The sequence below is a fragment of the Teleopsis dalmanni genome, chromosome 2 (genome assembly GCF_002237135.1).
Source record: "Teleopsis dalmanni isolate 2A chromosome 2, ASM223713v2, whole genome shotgun sequence".
Classification (NCBI taxonomy): domain Eukaryota; kingdom Metazoa; phylum Arthropoda; class Insecta; order Diptera; family Diopsidae; genus Teleopsis; species Teleopsis dalmanni.
This window is the reverse complement of record NC_051847.1, coordinates 201,818,564-201,836,942: the sequence shown is the minus strand read 5'-3', so window position 1 is coordinate 201,836,942 and position 18,379 is coordinate 201,818,564. Positions and strand designations below refer to the sequence as shown.

Genomic DNA, 18,379 nt, shown 5'->3' with positions numbered 1-18,379 from the left:
AAATTCCTCAAATTTGAATTGATTAAACAAAATTACAATTTCTATTGTAACTGATAATTTACTATAGAATAAATTAGATTTAAAAAGGCTTGAGAACTATGTGAGCACGTCACTGCATGCATTGAAGATTATTGTGACAATTTACTACAAATACTTAATTATGTGAGATAAAACCCTTAATAGTATTAAAATAAATCCCAGGCTTAGTTTGAGTGTCAATAATGCCATATTACCAAAACATAACAAATAGACAAATTTAATAATTGGACTGAAATTTAATTGCAATGATTTTAATATAAATACAATAAATTTAAATAGCTTGAAACTGTATAAGTTATCATCATATCGTTTTAATAAAGATCGGTCCTTGAGATCGGTCCTTGAGATCGGCAGTTATTTTAAGCCACTTTTAACACTATATATGTTTCTTCAGAGCAATAACATAGATTCTATGTTTTTGATATAAAGGTTATTTACAGAAAGTTTTTGTTTCTTTTCTTTACATGTCTTTACATTGTTTAGATAGCTAGCATTTTTCTTTTCTTTCTTTTCAATTCCTTTTTATATCTTATATCTGTCACTTTCAACATTAGAAGTAGAATTGTATTGTTATTTTGTTATAATATTTATTTAAAAACTCAGTGTTAAGTGGATTGAAGGAGTTTGGTTTAATATGAATTTAATTTGCTGGCATAATTCTAATTCAGGAAGATATATCCAATATATGAGTTAAGTTAAGTTGGACAATTAAGTTGGGAATTTTTTCTGTTATATATAACTACCATTTGTATTTCAGTTCCTAACTTTAAGCATCAGTTAATAATTTTCGTAACTGTAGTTGGGATTACTTTCCTCTATTCCGAAAAGGGTGTAAATAGATATGTGTACTATTAACTAACTTTTGTCTTTCATTTCATATATCTATGTATAACTTCAATCATCACAACTACAATATCATATAATTCTTAGTACCACGTTATAATGTCTGAATATTAGCATTCATTTTTTTAAGCGTGAAAAAAATTTTAATTTTTTTTAATTTAAAAGTTATATATAAATAATTGCTTTCCAATGATTATATAGAAAGTTGTCATATACATAAAAATAAATAAAAAAATAAAATTTAATACATATTTAAAAGTATATTAATTTAAAAATAATTGCATATAATAGAATATGTTTAATAGAAGAATAAGATATATACTGTACTAATTTTAATAAAAATTATAAAACAATTTGAAATTGAACGTAAAAATAGTTTAGGTATATTTTTTTTCTTAATAAATTTATGTTGAGTAATAGAGAAATTTACTTACATTTGACTTTCTTCTTTTTCAGTGTGTAATCTCAAAATTTTTAAGCTCAATATTTAAAAGAAATGAAAGTATTTAGTTTAAGTCATTAGTAAGATGTTATATATATAAATTTCTTAGAACGTTCGAAATGCAAGTTCTCAAACTAATCAAATATATATGTGCATACCGTGCTGTACGCTACATATACATATATATATATATATTTAATTAAATATCATTTTTATTTAAAATAAATTAATTTATTTATTTAGTCTAAAAAATTTTGACATCCTAAAAAACAGTTTTTTCAGCTAGTTTAAGTCTAAAACAAGTTTTCATAACAATTTATTTTGAGTTATTTACGCTCCATAATCATTTGTTGTTTTTGTTTTTATTCTTAGTATTTAGATTTTATATGTATATATATATATTCTTTTTTTATATATATTGTAATGTTTTTTTTTATAAATCTTTTATTATAATATATTTGAAAGGCATTTTACGTTAATTTAACGTAGATACGCAGTGCGTCAGCATTACGATAATTCAGTTATCTAGTATCTTGAGTTTTGTTTGCGGCTTACTACTTGAGTATACGGAACAGCTACAGCGACAGCGATGTAGGGGGCCGAATTAAAGCTCTAAGAGTACGCTTGCGATAAAAGCTTTTCATTATTTGTTTATTTTGTGGCCAGCGCTTGCTTTAATACGTATCCGACGCTTGGAGGAGGATAATGTGTTTTGTAGTTTTGTAGTGTTGTTGTGTTGCACTTACAACACTACAAAAGCTTGCGACAAAAGCTTCATTAAATTTATGTTGTGGCCAGCGCTTGTATCCAACGCTTGAAGGACTGTGTGTGTTGTAGTTTTGTAGTGTTGCAGTTATTGTAGAAATTTTGTAGTTTTGCGAATTTGTGGTTTTGTAGTGATTGTTTCTGCAGTTGTCGTGAAGTTGTCATAGAGAGAGAGTATGATTTTATAGATGTGTTTTTCTTGTTCTTGTTATTAGTTTCAAATTAAGTCAATTTATTTTTTTAAACGGAAACGGATGTTACTTGAATGTTTGTAGTGCTGCTTCACGTATAAATTTTATATTACTTTTGTTGTTTTAATACTAATAGACCACTATATACATATGTTGTTATATATATATACGTATTTCTTTTAGTTATTGGTAGAGTGTTGCTCTTTTGGTATATATATTTTTTTGTATTTGTTTGTATATATGTTAATGTTGACTATAAACTGCCTTTTATATACGCCCGTATATGGATTATTTTAAATTTTTATTGTTTATATATTTTGTTATATATTTTCTTATAATATATAATAATAATTTATTACTGCTTTTTGTTTTTTGTTAGTGTAGCTTGCCCGATTCATTTAATTTTCCGTCTTTATGTTTTTATTAAAATTCCTTGCCATATTTTTGTTATTAAATATATGAGTTATTGTATTTTTTTTATTTAATTTAATTATTTATTTTATTGTTTCAATTTAATTATTTATTATCAATTTATTTATTAAATTCATTTTAATGTTATATACTTTTTTTATTATTGATTTATAACATTTTATATAATTATATGATGACATATCACTGCATGACACATTTTCCCTCTATTTGAGTTTTTAGCTCATTTACTTGCGTTTCTATTTGATTTTTCAGTTCTGTAAAAAGAAATTGAGTAATGGAAACAGCAATAAATAAGCGTGTTATTGTAGGATAGACTACAATAGTATCTTCATATATAAAAGTGTGTGTTAGTAGAAGTATGTATTGTTCTAATTATAATATACAAAGGTATTTGTATACAATTGGCACATAAATTGGCATATAATACATACAAAATTATATACGCATATATAAATAGTTGTATATTTGCAGTCAACATATCACTCTTTTTTTTAAATATTTTTTTTTTATTTATGTTGAATGCATATATAGTTAAAGTAGTAAAATAATAAGTTTTTAGGTGAAGTTATTCAATATTAGCAATAGTTTAAAAAAAAAAGACCATATATAGAAAAAGAGGGAAAAGCATATATACTTTATTTAAATATATATATTTTTTTATTTATTGTTGGTTTTTGCATAATTATTTGGTGTGTATATATATTTGTTTGTTATTTAAATATTTAACTGAATTGCAAGAAATTATTTAGCAATAAATATATTAAATTTAAAAAGTTAAAATACAAATGAAATTTTTTTAAAATAATGTATGGAAGAAAAATGTTTAAAGTTATAATTTCAATACCAATTTTAGTAAAATAAATGTTCTTTTTTATAAAAAGTATATTAACGTCACTTTGCTAAATTAAAAAATTATATTAAAGCTAAAAAAGTGCTAATTCGAAATGGAAATCGTGCTAAAAACCCATTACTAAAGAATAAATTGCCAAACATACTATGTTATCTGAAAATAACTTATTAAAGAAATTAAATTATTAATAAAACATTTCTTATTTATAACAATATTACTATTAGTGAATTGCCTTAATTAATAAAAAGTACATACTATAATATAAATATATACTGAAAAACTGAAACTTTGAATGATTTTTAAACGTATCGAAAAGGTGTTGACCAACATATTTATCGCTTCGTTATTTTTTTAACTTTAAGTTTTTAATAAATAGACAATAGAGCAAAAAAATAATTAATTTTTTATAAAAATTATTAAAATTAACCACTAGAATTGCTTAAGTGTGGCTTCAGAACCTAAAGCCAAATGTATATAAACAAGACGTTTTTTTATGGGGGTATCTAAAGGGGCACGATGTTTTGGTACACAAATATTAAAAAATAATTTCTTTGAATTAATTCTTAAAAATCAATCCAGTGTGACTTCAGCGCATTATATTAATTCTATAAATAAAAATGCGATTATTTTTTGTAGAAATATCGAAATATAAGTTCTTTGAATTAATTCTCAAAAATTAATCCAGTGTGATTTGAGGACTTGATATTTATTCTAGACATAAAAATGCGTTTATTTGTAGGAGTATCTGATTTGATAAGGTGTTTGTTTTTCGCGATATATACTTTGTGGAGGTGTCTGTAGTGGCAAGACGTTGTTTTGTAAGATTATCTGAAATATTTGTTAATATCTGAAGTATAAATATGAAGGAAGCCAGTATTTATAGGTGAAATTGGAGAGGTTTTATTGTTTTTTTGTTTTTAACAAAAATATCTGTCTTGAAAATAGGTTTTGAACACTGAGGTAATAAGTGTGCAATTTTCCTAATAAGCTCTTTATGCCACATTCTACATTATTATGTTTTAGAAACGTTTCCAATATGGAAATTTTTATAACTTATTATAATTATTTATTTATTTATTTATATTTATTTATTTATATATTTTATTTATATATTTATATTTATTTATTTATATTATATTATGAAATAATGAATTGTAATAAACTATGTAGTACGAAATGAAGTCATCAAAATGCAATCCTAAATGTTAACTTCCAGCAAAAGTTTATTGAGTTTTCTCTATGATATTTCTATAAATCAAAAACAAAAACCAAAATAGTAAATAAACAAATAGAAATGTTAAATCGTTGTTTTTGTTTTTTTAGCATTAATGTTACAAACTAATTTTTTGCACGTTTAACTGCAGCAAGTTTTGTGTACATTTGCTTATTGTCAACATTTAATAAAGCTGCGAGCGCGTTAATTGTGTGAAACGTTGCAACAAAAAAGTTTCGTACTTCTCTGAACCACTCGGAAAATTACATAAAAAGTATATACAATACAAATGTTGCCGGAGGAGGAGAAGTCGGGAAAATGTTGCAGAAAATAACGAAGAAATATAGAGGAGTACAAAAACGCAAAAATGCAAAAAATAAAAAATAAACTGAGGAAATGAAAATCAGAAAAGTTTTTGTTTTCGCGTGAGTTGTGGGAAAAGTTTTATTATTTTGACACTGATTTTTGCTCAGAAAAAAAAAACTCTGCGGTTTTTACTTAAAATGGGTTTTATATTTTATGTACTCTGTACTCTGGGTTAAGTCATGAACTGCAAGATATAATACTTTAAGCGAGAAATAAAGGGGAAATTAGTTTCAAGTGGTTAAACAAGCAACTTAACGAAGTTGGATTAAATATAGTTTTGCAGTACAAGCATTTCATTTGAACTATTATAATATTTGGATTAAAGTTAGATCACGTAAGATTATTTTTCTTATATAAATGCAGTACAATTAAAAAAAATATTTTTAAAATGGGAACAGGACTTAGTAAAGCTATTATGGAAATTAATGTATACGTTTGCATAGTTGATATTGCAAATTTTTATTTAAAAATAGTCTTAATAAAAATATTTATATAAAGATAACTGTTTTAGTATACTACTTGCCTATAAACATATAACACTATTACATAGTAAATGAAATTTATCTATATCTAAGGGTAATACATTAATAGGCATAGAAAATTTCTTAGTTATATTCAGAATTCAGTTTGAATATTTCGCGGATGAGCTATACCTATTTAATGATATCGCTACATTTTCGTTAGTATCTTTAAAACTTGAATCGAAGGAGATTACAGTAGCATTAAATTTATATTAAAAAGATAAAAGTTATAAAATATTTTTTCTTCATTCTCAACTTTTACGTTTTTAGAATATTTCTTAAGTTCATTTAAGATCGTTTTTCTTTTACGATTACATATGAATTTTCTATTTGTGCAACGAAATTCAAGCATTTTGTGTAACTATATATTTAAGCAGAAAGTTGAAAAGATATATTAACTTGCAGTCGAATGATAATATATTTTTCATATACTTTTGAAACATATGTCAAGTGAATTTATATACACAGTGCATAAATTTTTTATATAACGGTGGATGTATCTTTTGTTTAAATGACACTGACAAATTATTTAGAATTTATTTAGATAATCGTAGTGCATATCACTCTTATACGGGAGTATATTTTGACTTAATAAAACCGGACAAAATTGCTGTTTTGTGAAACAATATTTTCTTTTACTTTTAGTTGATTTTTGATAGAATATCCCGCTATATACCATCTATTAGAAGATCACCGGTCTTCCCAAAGATCCCAAAGATTGAGTATAACGTATCTAGTTTTAGGACTAGTCAATTTTTAAAAGTAATTTATTCACGTTGAGAATGAGAAATTTGTAAACATTGGAATGGTTATAAATAAATACAACTGAACTGACGGAAGAAAATATGTAGAATTATATGACTCCACAAATGTAGAGAGAGTGAGAGAAGACAAGATCAAATATATAAACTGTGAAAAATAAATAATGGTTGTACTATTTTTTGGCATGAATGTTTAAGTTGACCTTCCTCTAAACTTCTTATAAGTAAAACAAAATGATTCAATAAAAAAAATAATTTCTTCGAATTTTGTAAAAATTTTTAATTAAGCGGATTTTAATACCTTCAACTTGATTTTACGTACTAATGCTTTCAATCTTTTATGTCCTTCTCATTACAATTTTTAATACATTTTTTTTATTGTTTAATTACAACTGCCGCAATGATTAATGTTTGGCATAAATTCTTGAAAACGACTTTGCTCAAATAAATTTCTAGCCAATCCATTAAATTTCGGCCATAATTCAAGTGCTTATCATGAATTTTTAAATAAGTTTCCATAAAATAGGAATTTATTATGCTAACATCGCATGTTTAGGTCAGTAATGTGAAGGTATAAATTCGCAATTTGATTAAATTAAAATGCTACGCGGTTTTAATGTTGAAAATATACACAAAAATCTTATAAGTAATGACGGCATCTCAACATATTTAGATCTACACAAATTAACATGCAAATTACTTGGTTAAGTAAGAAAACCTTAACAAAATTTTGTACTAAAAAATTTCTTAATCTTCAATTTAAGAAGAAAAAAACAGACTCTTTTGCCTAATTGAAAATATGTAAAAAAATTATTTCATCCAATTAGTAAATTTCCCTTTGCATAAATTAAGCATTAAATAACATATACCAGAGGAGGAGCAGTAAAAAATGTAGCTCAAGTGTGGCTTAAGAAAAAGATAAAAACGCTGGAACTGCAGTTGAATATGCAGATTTGTGCTAATGCCTGTGGCTGTAGTTGCACGTTAAGGACAAAACGCCAAGTGACAACTTTTAGCTTGAAACTGAAATTCGTGTTTTAATTGCGGATTGTTAAATTTTAAACGAGCTTACAACTTTTAATATATTCTGCAGGTACAGCGCGACTTATCGTCTGTCAAGGCTGTTAAATGAAAGCTCATAAATATTAAACAGCATTTTGCGCATAAGTTTGGAGTATATTTCAATTAAAATTATGTTGCAATTATGAAAATCGGTAAGGCTTTTAAATCACAAGAATTTTTTTATAATTACTTCTCTTTGCAAAAAGTATCTCATGAGTAATTAATGATTGTGGTATTTTTATTGAAACAATTTTAATCTACATTTTAATAATCTTTTTAAGCTCATTAAATGGCATTATATCATTTTTGTATTTTACATAATAAATCAATTTAAGTTAAAAAAAATTACTTGCTAAAGTTTTTACAAGTTTCATTTATTTTTGCATTTCAGATGAAGTAACTTTTGCCATATAAAACAGTTTTATGGTATTGTTGTTTTGTCAGTAATTGTAATTTTATGAAACTAAGATAAATGCATCTTTAATCATTGCCACTCATTCATCACTCTTACTTATAATGACAGACAGAAAGTTATAAATGCCTTAAAGAACAACAATTCATACTCATATATTACTGCGTTTGATTCCTTCTCGTGCTTGTGTATTTACTAATGGAGCAAAACGTCGAATACATTGTTATATCAACATATAAGTGAATATATAAGATATGCAAAGTAATACGATACTATTTCGCAGTGTTTATGACATTTACTTGAGTCTTACTTAGTGACTACTTGTTCCATTTCTTAACCTCAACAGCAAAGAATGACCATGTAGCTGCCTTGACAAACGAAAGTTACTCATACGCAATGTAGTGCAAATCAGTTCAATAGAATGGCATAAAATAATATGCGAAGATTTGAGTTGTAGTTATTGAAGTAAAACCTTTTTAATTTCATTGTTTACAAAACTATTACAATTAGCTACTCATAAATATCAAAAAGTATATTACATACTTCTGCCATAATTAAAATATGTTTAGTCAGCAAGAGTACAAAAGTATTTTCAATATCAAATTTTCTGATATTTTCTGCATCAAATTTTCTTTAATTTTAAAAATATTAAAAAATCAATGATGTTCTATACAGTAAAAAGTGATTGATAAATATTTCGTAATATTATTGAAATTTTCCGATTTGTCATATCCAACGCATAACTTTATTATTGCAAATTGTATACTCAAAAGGTTGTTATCAAAACAAATATCTGCAGTGAAATAACATATCAGCAAACGTATCCTTTGATTTGATTTCAACATTGATGAATATTACGGATCATAGAATTATAAAAATTTTTTGAATAAATTTTTTGAACAAGTAAGTATTTGATTAAAATTTAAAAAAAAGAAATTATATATATGAAACGTTTATTTAATTCTTTGAATCCTTTATTTATAGCTTTAAGGGATAGTTCAAAGTTTTGTTTTATTTTGAACACTGAATAAAACTTCCTTTTTTGGTTAAATATCAAACAAAATTTGAATTTATTGACTGTTTCTATGTATTTGAAGAATAACGTGGGCAATATATTCTATGAGTAGGATAAGTTTAACTTGAGAAGTATTTTATTGTAATAATTTTTGCTATTATATACTATAATGTGTAGAGTAAAGCATAGTATATCAATGTCATTTTGTTGTAATTCCTTTTAAATTAATTTAAATTTGAAAACATAATTTGTTGACTTAGTTAAAAACTATTGTTTTTAACTAAAACAATAAAAACGTACTGGTCAAAAACTCCATTATTAATAATTTGTTGACTTTGTGTACATATAAATTAAATAAAATATCTGAATTATTTTAAATAATCTAATATGACAAATAAAATCAAATATTTTTAATGACATGTCTTTTAAAGTTGTCACTTTCATAAAAGGTTTTACTATGAATCATTGTTGGTTAGGATAATACGTTAAAGTTTAATAATTTTTATTAGTGATTTTTGTCGCAGCTATTAAGAGGACGAAAAAAGTAGCATATCAATTTTATCACCATCCAGCGCATGTGAAATATAGATTAAATATGCTCATAACATATTTTCTAGACAATTTTAATTAGCTGCAGAATGTTTTCATTAGTAGTATATTAACTTTCATTAGTGGTTCTGTACGGATTCAAGTCCCTCATATAATAAAATTGTAACACAATAAGTTAATTAACTTAAGTAGATCTCAAAAACAGCAACTATAACTTAATCTAACTATGAAGGCAACCTGATGTTTCATGCCGTTCAGCACCAAACAGTAATCGCGTATTTCTTAAACATATTTTGTATATTAATAAGTTCAAAAATATAGCAAAAAGTAATATAGAATCTAACACTATCTATTTAAAAATTTAGGAGGTCCTCAACGGCCGACATTCTGGCTTTTATTCGGAATGCGGAATGTCTTCTGTTCGGTTAGGGTCTGTTGCAGCACAAAATATCAACCATGGTCGCAGTGCTCCGTTGGGAATTGGTACCTTGTTTATTCATATTCCTAACACTATCTGCAACTGCCTCATGTTAAGATATGATAATATAAATATATATATGTTATTTTTTAAAAAATAATTATGAACGTTTTTTCAGTTAATGATTTCATACATTTTATTTTGTGCGCTATTAAAAAGTAAATATTAAATTTAATATAATCTTATATATAATAGATTTAAATTTTTTATTTTATAAAGTTTGGCAATTTTTTCTTACTAAAACTACTAAAGTGCATACAAAAGAAAAATTTAAGTTAAAAACTAATATATGAAAAATTATTTAGCATACAATTTATTTATTGTAAAGAAAATAAATGATTACTAAAATGCTAAAATTAAAATGATGATTATAGCAAAATTTGTTTTAAGTTATACACACACACATATATAGATTTAAAGTTTTACAGTTTCTGTTTGAAGTTAGTAGACGTTTGTGTTAGTTGCACTACAAATACAAAAATACAATGAGTTTACGCAAACAAATCTAGATACATTTGTGTTTATATTCGTTATCCTTGTTGTGAAGCTGATGATGTTATGCTGAGATACACACATCCAAAATAGTTACAGTTGAGCTACAAAATAATACCGCGACTTTGTTAGCTGCAGTACTGACTGACTTTATTACCGTAATCATTTACTATTGTAGCTTATTTCTTACTTTTATTTTATGTTCTCTTTTACTTTGAAATACATTTCAACCAATTCAGTTACATTGATTTATTTTAATGCCAACGTGGAAAGTAAATAAAGTTTCGTCAACATTGAAATTACTCAATGCTTCACTGAATTAATTGTGAAATTTTAGCATTAATTTGTAGTATTTTGTATTTGTTTAGATAGTAGCTTTAATAGTAGAAATAGTGATATTTGTAGTTAAAATAGTAGTAGAGATAGCGTTTACAGATAGACGGAAAATTAGTTTTTGTTAGTTTTACGTAGTATTTTTTGCAGTGTATTTTAGTTCAAGCGATAGTTTCTTGCATGTTATTACCAAAAAAAAACAAAAAAATTAAGTATATATAGTTAAATTTACAAACGAAAATAAAAACAATAGTCATTTTGCTGCACACACTTCAAAATTACTTATGAAAGAATAGTAGTCAAAATTATTAGTGTTAGGTTTAGTTAAAATAATGCAAAGAAAAACTTGCATTAAAGTACATTGGAATATTTTTAAACTTACTTGTAAAATCATCCAACTCTTCTTGCTCAGCTTCAGCTGCCAACTCTTCGGGAGTCTTTTTCTTTCGCATCAATGGATTTGGTTCCTCCTGCGGCGCGGCTTCAACAATTTCCTCCTTTTTCTTGATATTATACTATAATAGAAAAATAGATAAAAAGAAGAACAAGAGTAGAAAGTTATTAGTTTGCATAAACTTTTTCAATAGACAAAAGGTTTAAATATTTTTTATTTTTTTAGATAAGTTTATGCGAAAAATTCACTTAGCACCATGACAACCACTGAATTTAATTTATGTCAACTTCAATTGCTTCTCATGAACTCAAAAATTTATTTCCTGCTCTTATGGATGCTTCATAAGTCCTTGGCTTTTATTATAGTTTTTGTATTTCATAAATTTTTTTTTTGTTCAAATTTAGTATGCGTATTTGGCTGCCACGTTGGATTCACAAATTGAATTACACTTGAAGTTGGCAGCAGTCAAAAAATATTTCAGTTGGGGATTAGTGTTCGTGGAAGCAATAGATTTTTTCGTTTCCATCACGAGTTATGTAGTAATTTTACTACGAACCGAAAAAGTAGATACTACTTTGTTTTTGTGTTGAGTACTTCTTATTTTATTAGCAACGAAGAGAATTTGGCTGAAAAGGACATTGAAGAAGGATTGTGTGCTTATTGTTGTAAAGTGACTTACACTTCAAATTTAATTTGATTTAAAATTTACTCGAATAGGATTATTCTGCTTACATATTTTATCTCTGTCGAAATATTATTTAAAACAAGGTATGTCTTCACTTTGATGTGGTATATACTACATATTAGTTTTACATTTACTATTATCATATATTAGGTATAATAATTCTTGTTTATAACCCTTTATTTTATATGTATTTTTCTATTTATTACTATTTATCTATTTCTATTTTTATATTCTAACCATTGCTATTTATTCGTCAGCCATCTGTTTATTACAGTCAAAGTATTTTAACGAAAACTGATGGGTTCTATTATTCAAAATGTTATAAAGTTCGGAACTAAAGTGCTTCCGAATAATATTAAGCACTTTAAAATTAACCAATTGACCAATATAATTTTGAAAACGTGTCAAAGGGGCACGGTGGCATTTATGAGCTAGTTAGTTAAATCTAATTTAATTATTTAAATATAAACATGGCGATTCAGCTCTGATAAGGCTTGGTCCTTAAACATTTTCAACAAAATAACATCAATAATAGATGACAAGAGTTCAAATTATTACATTTAACGTAATGTAACATGCATGGTAATATGACATACGTTGTAAAACCAATAAAGACTAAAGACTGGTTAGTAAATTCTTAAATTAAGTCAAAAGGGCTCGAAAGATGAGATGTGATATGTTAAAAAAGTATACTGAAACAAATGTCTTTTCGTTGGTTTCGTGGCGATAGTGTAGACCTTAAAGGCAATGATGGAACAATTCTAATAGGAATCACTTACAATGAACAAAGCATTCGAAACATACATTGAGGTGATACTGTGTATCTGCGACACACGGTAAAAAGAAAACTGGGATATCGAAAAGTCTGGCGTATAGAATTTTGACAGAAGATTTGAGCAAATGGAAGATCTAAGCGTTCTTTCTATAAGAAATGTATCGAAAAATATGTGTTTTATTTTGTCAGAACAAGTCTATTTAGAAAATAAAATAAAAAGACAGATCGTTTTTTCTGATTTTGAGAGGAGCTCAGCGTTTCGGGGAAAGATTGCGAATGTTAGTTATTTGGCTACTAGCTGCTAGTCTTCATTAAATACATAACTTAAAATATTTCTTATTTATTATTTCCATCTACTATTCTTTTTGTTATTTTCAGTTCAAGAAATATATCCTTTATTAAAATGACTTCAACAAGGATAAATTAAATAAATCTTTTATCTCTCTTTAAGAATTCAAACATCTCACAAGAATTGCTATATTACTTAAAGCATATAAAAGATATATTCTCAAGCTATAACCTTCGTAATATTGAGATTATTTTCCCTTTTCCTTATATTCTATTAATAACGTAATATTTCATTCTATTTTTCATTCCAAACTAACTTTAAAATTTCTAATAAGCTTAAATTATTACTTGTATAAAATCTACCCATTCCGAGCTTTTCTCAAATACTTCTAATCCATTAAATTCCGTATTCATATGATAACAATTAGCATAATTGTCATTGGCAGACCTTATTGGTTTCCGTTTCCGATTTACACATTTTACCATAGGCATTGACCACAATTGCAATTAATTGACAAATGTAATTAGTAAGTTGAAGCATAGCCAATTTGGCATAAAACCCTTGACACATACTAATGCATACTAATTAAGCATATTAACATATAGAATGGGAACGCATGTCGTATGAGTGATATTTTTATGCAGACAGTATGTAAACATTGAAATGCTTATTTATTTTTAATTAACTTTATTAAAGACAATACGTAAAACAATTAAATTGATATTGAATGCACTAAAATATAGTAAATATATTTAGATTGCAAAGCTTGTGAGTGAGTGTAGGATTAAATTTAGCTTCAATTTAGCCATAATAAGTAATCGATTATTTCTTGCTTATTTGGCAGAATAAAGGAAAGGCATTGAACATCGCCAGTGAGCACGTTCATTTTCACTCTTCTTTAGAAAGCTTATAAACATTTATTTCACTTTTATATTTGTACTGAATTTTTTTCCTACTATTTTTATACCTTCCGTTTGGCTGGTGGCATGAGGCAACTAAGTGAGACGTGCAGGTGCTTAACTCGGCAATTCAATAACGTATTGATTTCCTCTTAAGCGTAAGTGTTGTAGGCAACATTTTGCGGCACGACACACTTTAGCTATTTTTCTTGTTTTTTATGTGAGATACGCCACGTTTTTAGTTTACCAAGGCTAAATGTAACAAATTATTTGTCTTTTATTCATTCTCTCTCACAGTGCTATTCTTCTTCTTGTTTTTGTTAGTTATTGTTGGGTTAATAGATTCAAGCCCTAATAGAATTCTCACTTGCGGCACGTAAAGATTAAAGTATTTATGTGCATATTTGTGGCTATTCATTTAACTTTTATGCTGTTAATTAGGTAAATCCTAAGTACTTTCATAGCTTAAGGTTGTTAATGTCTGTTAGCAACTTATTATATGGCAAACAATTAATTATAAAATTAATTCAAGCATATTTAATCTAGATTATTAAAAGGCAACTTCGAACTTAAGAAGTTAGCAGAAGAAAGGTATGTATATTGTTTAAATGAGAAGCATTTGGCATTGAAATGTAGACTTTGGATCATATTTTGGATCATTCAATTTTATAAAATTCAATGACGACGTATTTGAAGCTCATTTAATTTAGCAAATTTAAAAGCAACTTCGAGTTTAACAGGTTAGCTAAAGAAAGATATGTAAAGTGTTTAAGTGAAAAGCAATTGAAATGACGACTTTGGATCATATTATGGATCATTCAATGTCGTAAAATACAATTTAAATCATATTGAAGCTCATTCAATTTAGCTTATTAATAAGCAACCTTGAGCTTAAGAAGTTAGCTGAAGAAAGATATGTACAGCGTTTTATGTTTAGTTGTGGTTAGATGTTTAGTGTGTAGTGTAAAATGTTTTAAAACTTAAATATAGATTTTGGAACATATTTTGGATCATTGAATTTAATAAATCCAATGGAAGTCGTATCTTCAATAGAAAATTAGCTGAAGAAAGATATGTACAGTGTTTTATATTTAGTTGTGGTTAGATGTTTAGTGTATAGTGTAAAATGTTTTAAAACTTAAATGTAGATTTTGGATCATATTTTGGATCACTGAATTTAATAAATCCAATTGGAGTCGTATCTTCAATAGAATTGAAGTCGTATCTTCAATAGAAAACATTTCGAAAAAAGATTCTTGATCTTGTTCGGAGTGGGCTAGAATTATGCACTATGAAGACAAATTTTTAAAAATTCTTTACAATGAAGTAAAGCAGAAATAACTGCCAGAAATAAGTATTGTAAATGATGGAGAAAGTAAATATATTAAACATAGTTTCAAAAAATTCGAAAAAAGTGTACTTTGAATATTAAGAAATTTAAATTAAAAAAAAACTCAAAATAGTGTTAATAAAAATAATAGAAACTATAATAAATATTAAAAATCTCTGTACTTAAATAAAATGTATATGACACTGTTAAGTTTCACTGTTTATATTAAACATTATTCTATTATTTTATTTTATTATTATTAAATTTTTAAAATAACTTGGTTTCACTTTCAAAATATATTATTTTCAAACTATCTTCTTTTAAATATAAACTCTTAAACTGTTTTAAAATTTTAAACCACACTTTTGTTTAATTCACAGTATGCTGTTAAGCCCAAGAGTAATTCAATCTGACTCCGTTAGGGAGTCGCTCATTAAAAGGACTCCCTACTAGAGTCAATTTGAACTCCAGAAGGATTGAGTTAAATTTATTTATGTATTAGCACTTCAAAAATAAAATAATAAAGAGTTTAAACAAATAACAAAGGATTTGAAAAAAACAATATGTGGAAAATGTGAAACTCTTATATATGTTGCCATAAAAAATATTATTGATATTAAAACTGTTACTGATTATAATTTTAATACTTATCAACTGTATAAAATTTATAACTTTTCATTAGAAATTGTGTTCAGATAAGTTCTTTATTTGTAATAGTACAGAATTATGTCGTGAGATCTCTGAACTAAGAAAAATACTACTGTTTTGTATCCATATCTTAAGGTGATTTCAACAAATCGAAACAAAGAACATACAAATACCATGAAAAGGAGATTACAATAACAAAATAACGATAACAGCTTGTAATTTACGACAACTATAGATATATTAAAAATGATTAAAATATGTACCATATCTTTATGCACTTAGGACACTTCTTTCTAATATGGACTAGTCTTCAAACTAAAGTTCACTTATTTAAAACTTGTAGTTTACGTTAAAGTTACGAATGTTAGCTTAAGAATATAACAATCTAACTAAGGACACATGTTTTTGTATTTCGAAAACTGCTACTTTAAAATGTAAACACCCTGTTTGCCATGTAAACAAGAAGTACGTGCATGCGAAATTCTGCATACTGAAAATTGCTTATTGTGAACATTTTTGTCTTTTGTATTTTTTACATCTTTTAGATTACTTTTTGCTTTGTCCATTTTTCATGACAACGAAAGATACTGGCAACATAAAACATGATACGAATTTTTCATGCAACTTTTTGCATGTAAATAATCGTTGCAAGTTTGAAAGTTTTCAGTTCATACTCGAATACAAATTCTCATATTAAAGCTCGGCATACAAGTCAGGACAGAATAAAGATAAAAAAACTCTTGTCGTATAAAAAAAAAAAAAATTAAATAAAAATTTATAACAAAACTGTTACAGCAAAAATAACAGAAATAAAACAAACTATATATGATGAAAAAAAAATACTTACAAAAATAAAAAAAAAATAAAATAAATAACAAAAATAAAAAGAAAGGAAATCATTCTCGTAAAACAATGAAAAACAATATAAAATATCTACAAAGTTTTTAATGGAAAAGTTTTCATGAATCGTTTGACATTTTTCCCTTTACACTGTGGCTCTTCACATGTAGTCCTCGCACGTACGCACAGATACGCAGATACGCATATAAAAACAGAAATATATACAAGTCACTTCCCCACTCAGTTGTAAGTCGAGATGAAAAACTATGTAAAATATGTGCATAATAAAATTTCGTCTCTGTTTCGGTAATTTGGAATTTTATGTTTTTAATTTAAATACCGAAAATTCAATAAAAAACACTCAACGATATGCCCGAAATGGGAATTTATGCAATTCGAGTGAAAAAATATTTTTGCTTGTAATTTTATTGATAAACAACGGCATTTCCGACACGATTTTGGTTAAAAGCTTGCCAACCAATGAAAAAATGCTCAATGACAAGGACAATGAAAATGAAAATGACTGCTTGCAAGGATTTCTTTGCTCTTTGCATTAATAAAAGTTAAAGAGTTTCATATATACTTTTCCGTTATTGTAGAAGGCTTGCGGCATTTATATCATATACATTATGTATTCATTATGGAGTCATATATTGTCAACATAATAGGTATCATCAATAATAACGCATACATTTTTTAAATAATTTTTGTTGAATAACTTTATTAATGAAAATATGCCTTTATCCATTCTTGTTGAGGATAAATAAAATTTATTTTAAAAAACTTTAATCTCTTCACATATATGCAATTGTATATATTTTATAAGTGGTCAGTGTGAAATAAACTGAAAAGATTTTTCCAATAATTAATCGTGCAAGGACACTTCAACATTTTAATAAACTCAAAAAATAAATAAGTAGTCATTAAAAATGTAAATGACGAGCAAATACACTTTCATTAATAATTACCGTTTAAAAGTAATTTGTAATAAAATACAAGACTTTAATACATAATATTAGATGATATATTTATTTTATTCCATATAAATTATAGAAAGGAATAAGGTTTTATAATGGCGAACATCACATATATATTAGGGTTCATGTTATATTATAAAGTTCAACTCAGAATAAATCGGAATAAGTAAACAAAATAAGTGATTACTTTTAGTAATCTAAGAAATTAATACAATATATGTTTATAATAGATATTAATTGCTTTTAAATAATAGGTGAAAGTAAATGCAGGCAACTACTGGAATGCACTTAATTGTGCTTAAGTTCAAAATTTTTCCAAGCATAATGTAGCTAGATACAAGACCCTAATTACACTCATTTTCACTTCTAAATATGAAGTTTGTATACTAAAAAGGTTTAACATTGGGTAAGTATTCAGATATGTATATATAATCTTGAGAACAAAGTTCATTTTAAGAACAAAATTTATCTTAAAAAAAAAAAACAACTTAACAACAAAATTCTTCTTAAGAAGAAAATTCATCTTAAAAACAAAATTCATCTTAAAAATAAAATTTATCTTAAGAACAAAACCCACCATAAGAACAAAAGTCATTTTAAGAACATAATTCATCATAAAAACAAAATTCATCTTAAGAACAAAATATAATTTAAAAACAAAATTCATCTTAATTAAACTTAGAACAAAATTCATTTTAAGAACAGAATTCATTTTAAGAAAGAAATTCATCATAAGAACAAAATTCATTTCAAGAATAAAATTCCTATTAAGAAACAA

At 25.8% G+C, this 18,379-nt stretch overlaps 1 protein-coding gene across 2 annotated transcripts in view; it reads right to left on the bottom strand.

Annotated features, from left to right (window-relative positions):
* Positions 1-2,838: 2,838 nt before the first annotated feature.
* LOC119678799 (complexin-like) overlaps positions 2,839-18,379 on the bottom strand; it is a 250,284-nt gene continuing 234,743 nt past the window's right edge. The window contains exons 3-4 of one of the 2 annotated variants that reach the window (XM_038090859.1): positions 11,147-11,279; positions 2,839-2,966 (exon numbers count right to left, since the gene is read on the bottom strand). In XM_038090859.1, the coding sequence (XP_037946787.1) occupies positions 2,893-2,966; positions 11,147-11,279 (207 nt within the window). In that variant the 3' untranslated portion in view covers positions 2,839-2,892. The remainder of the gene's footprint in view (positions 2,967-11,146; positions 11,280-18,379) is intronic. The other variant, XM_038090860.1, reaches the window with a different exon arrangement.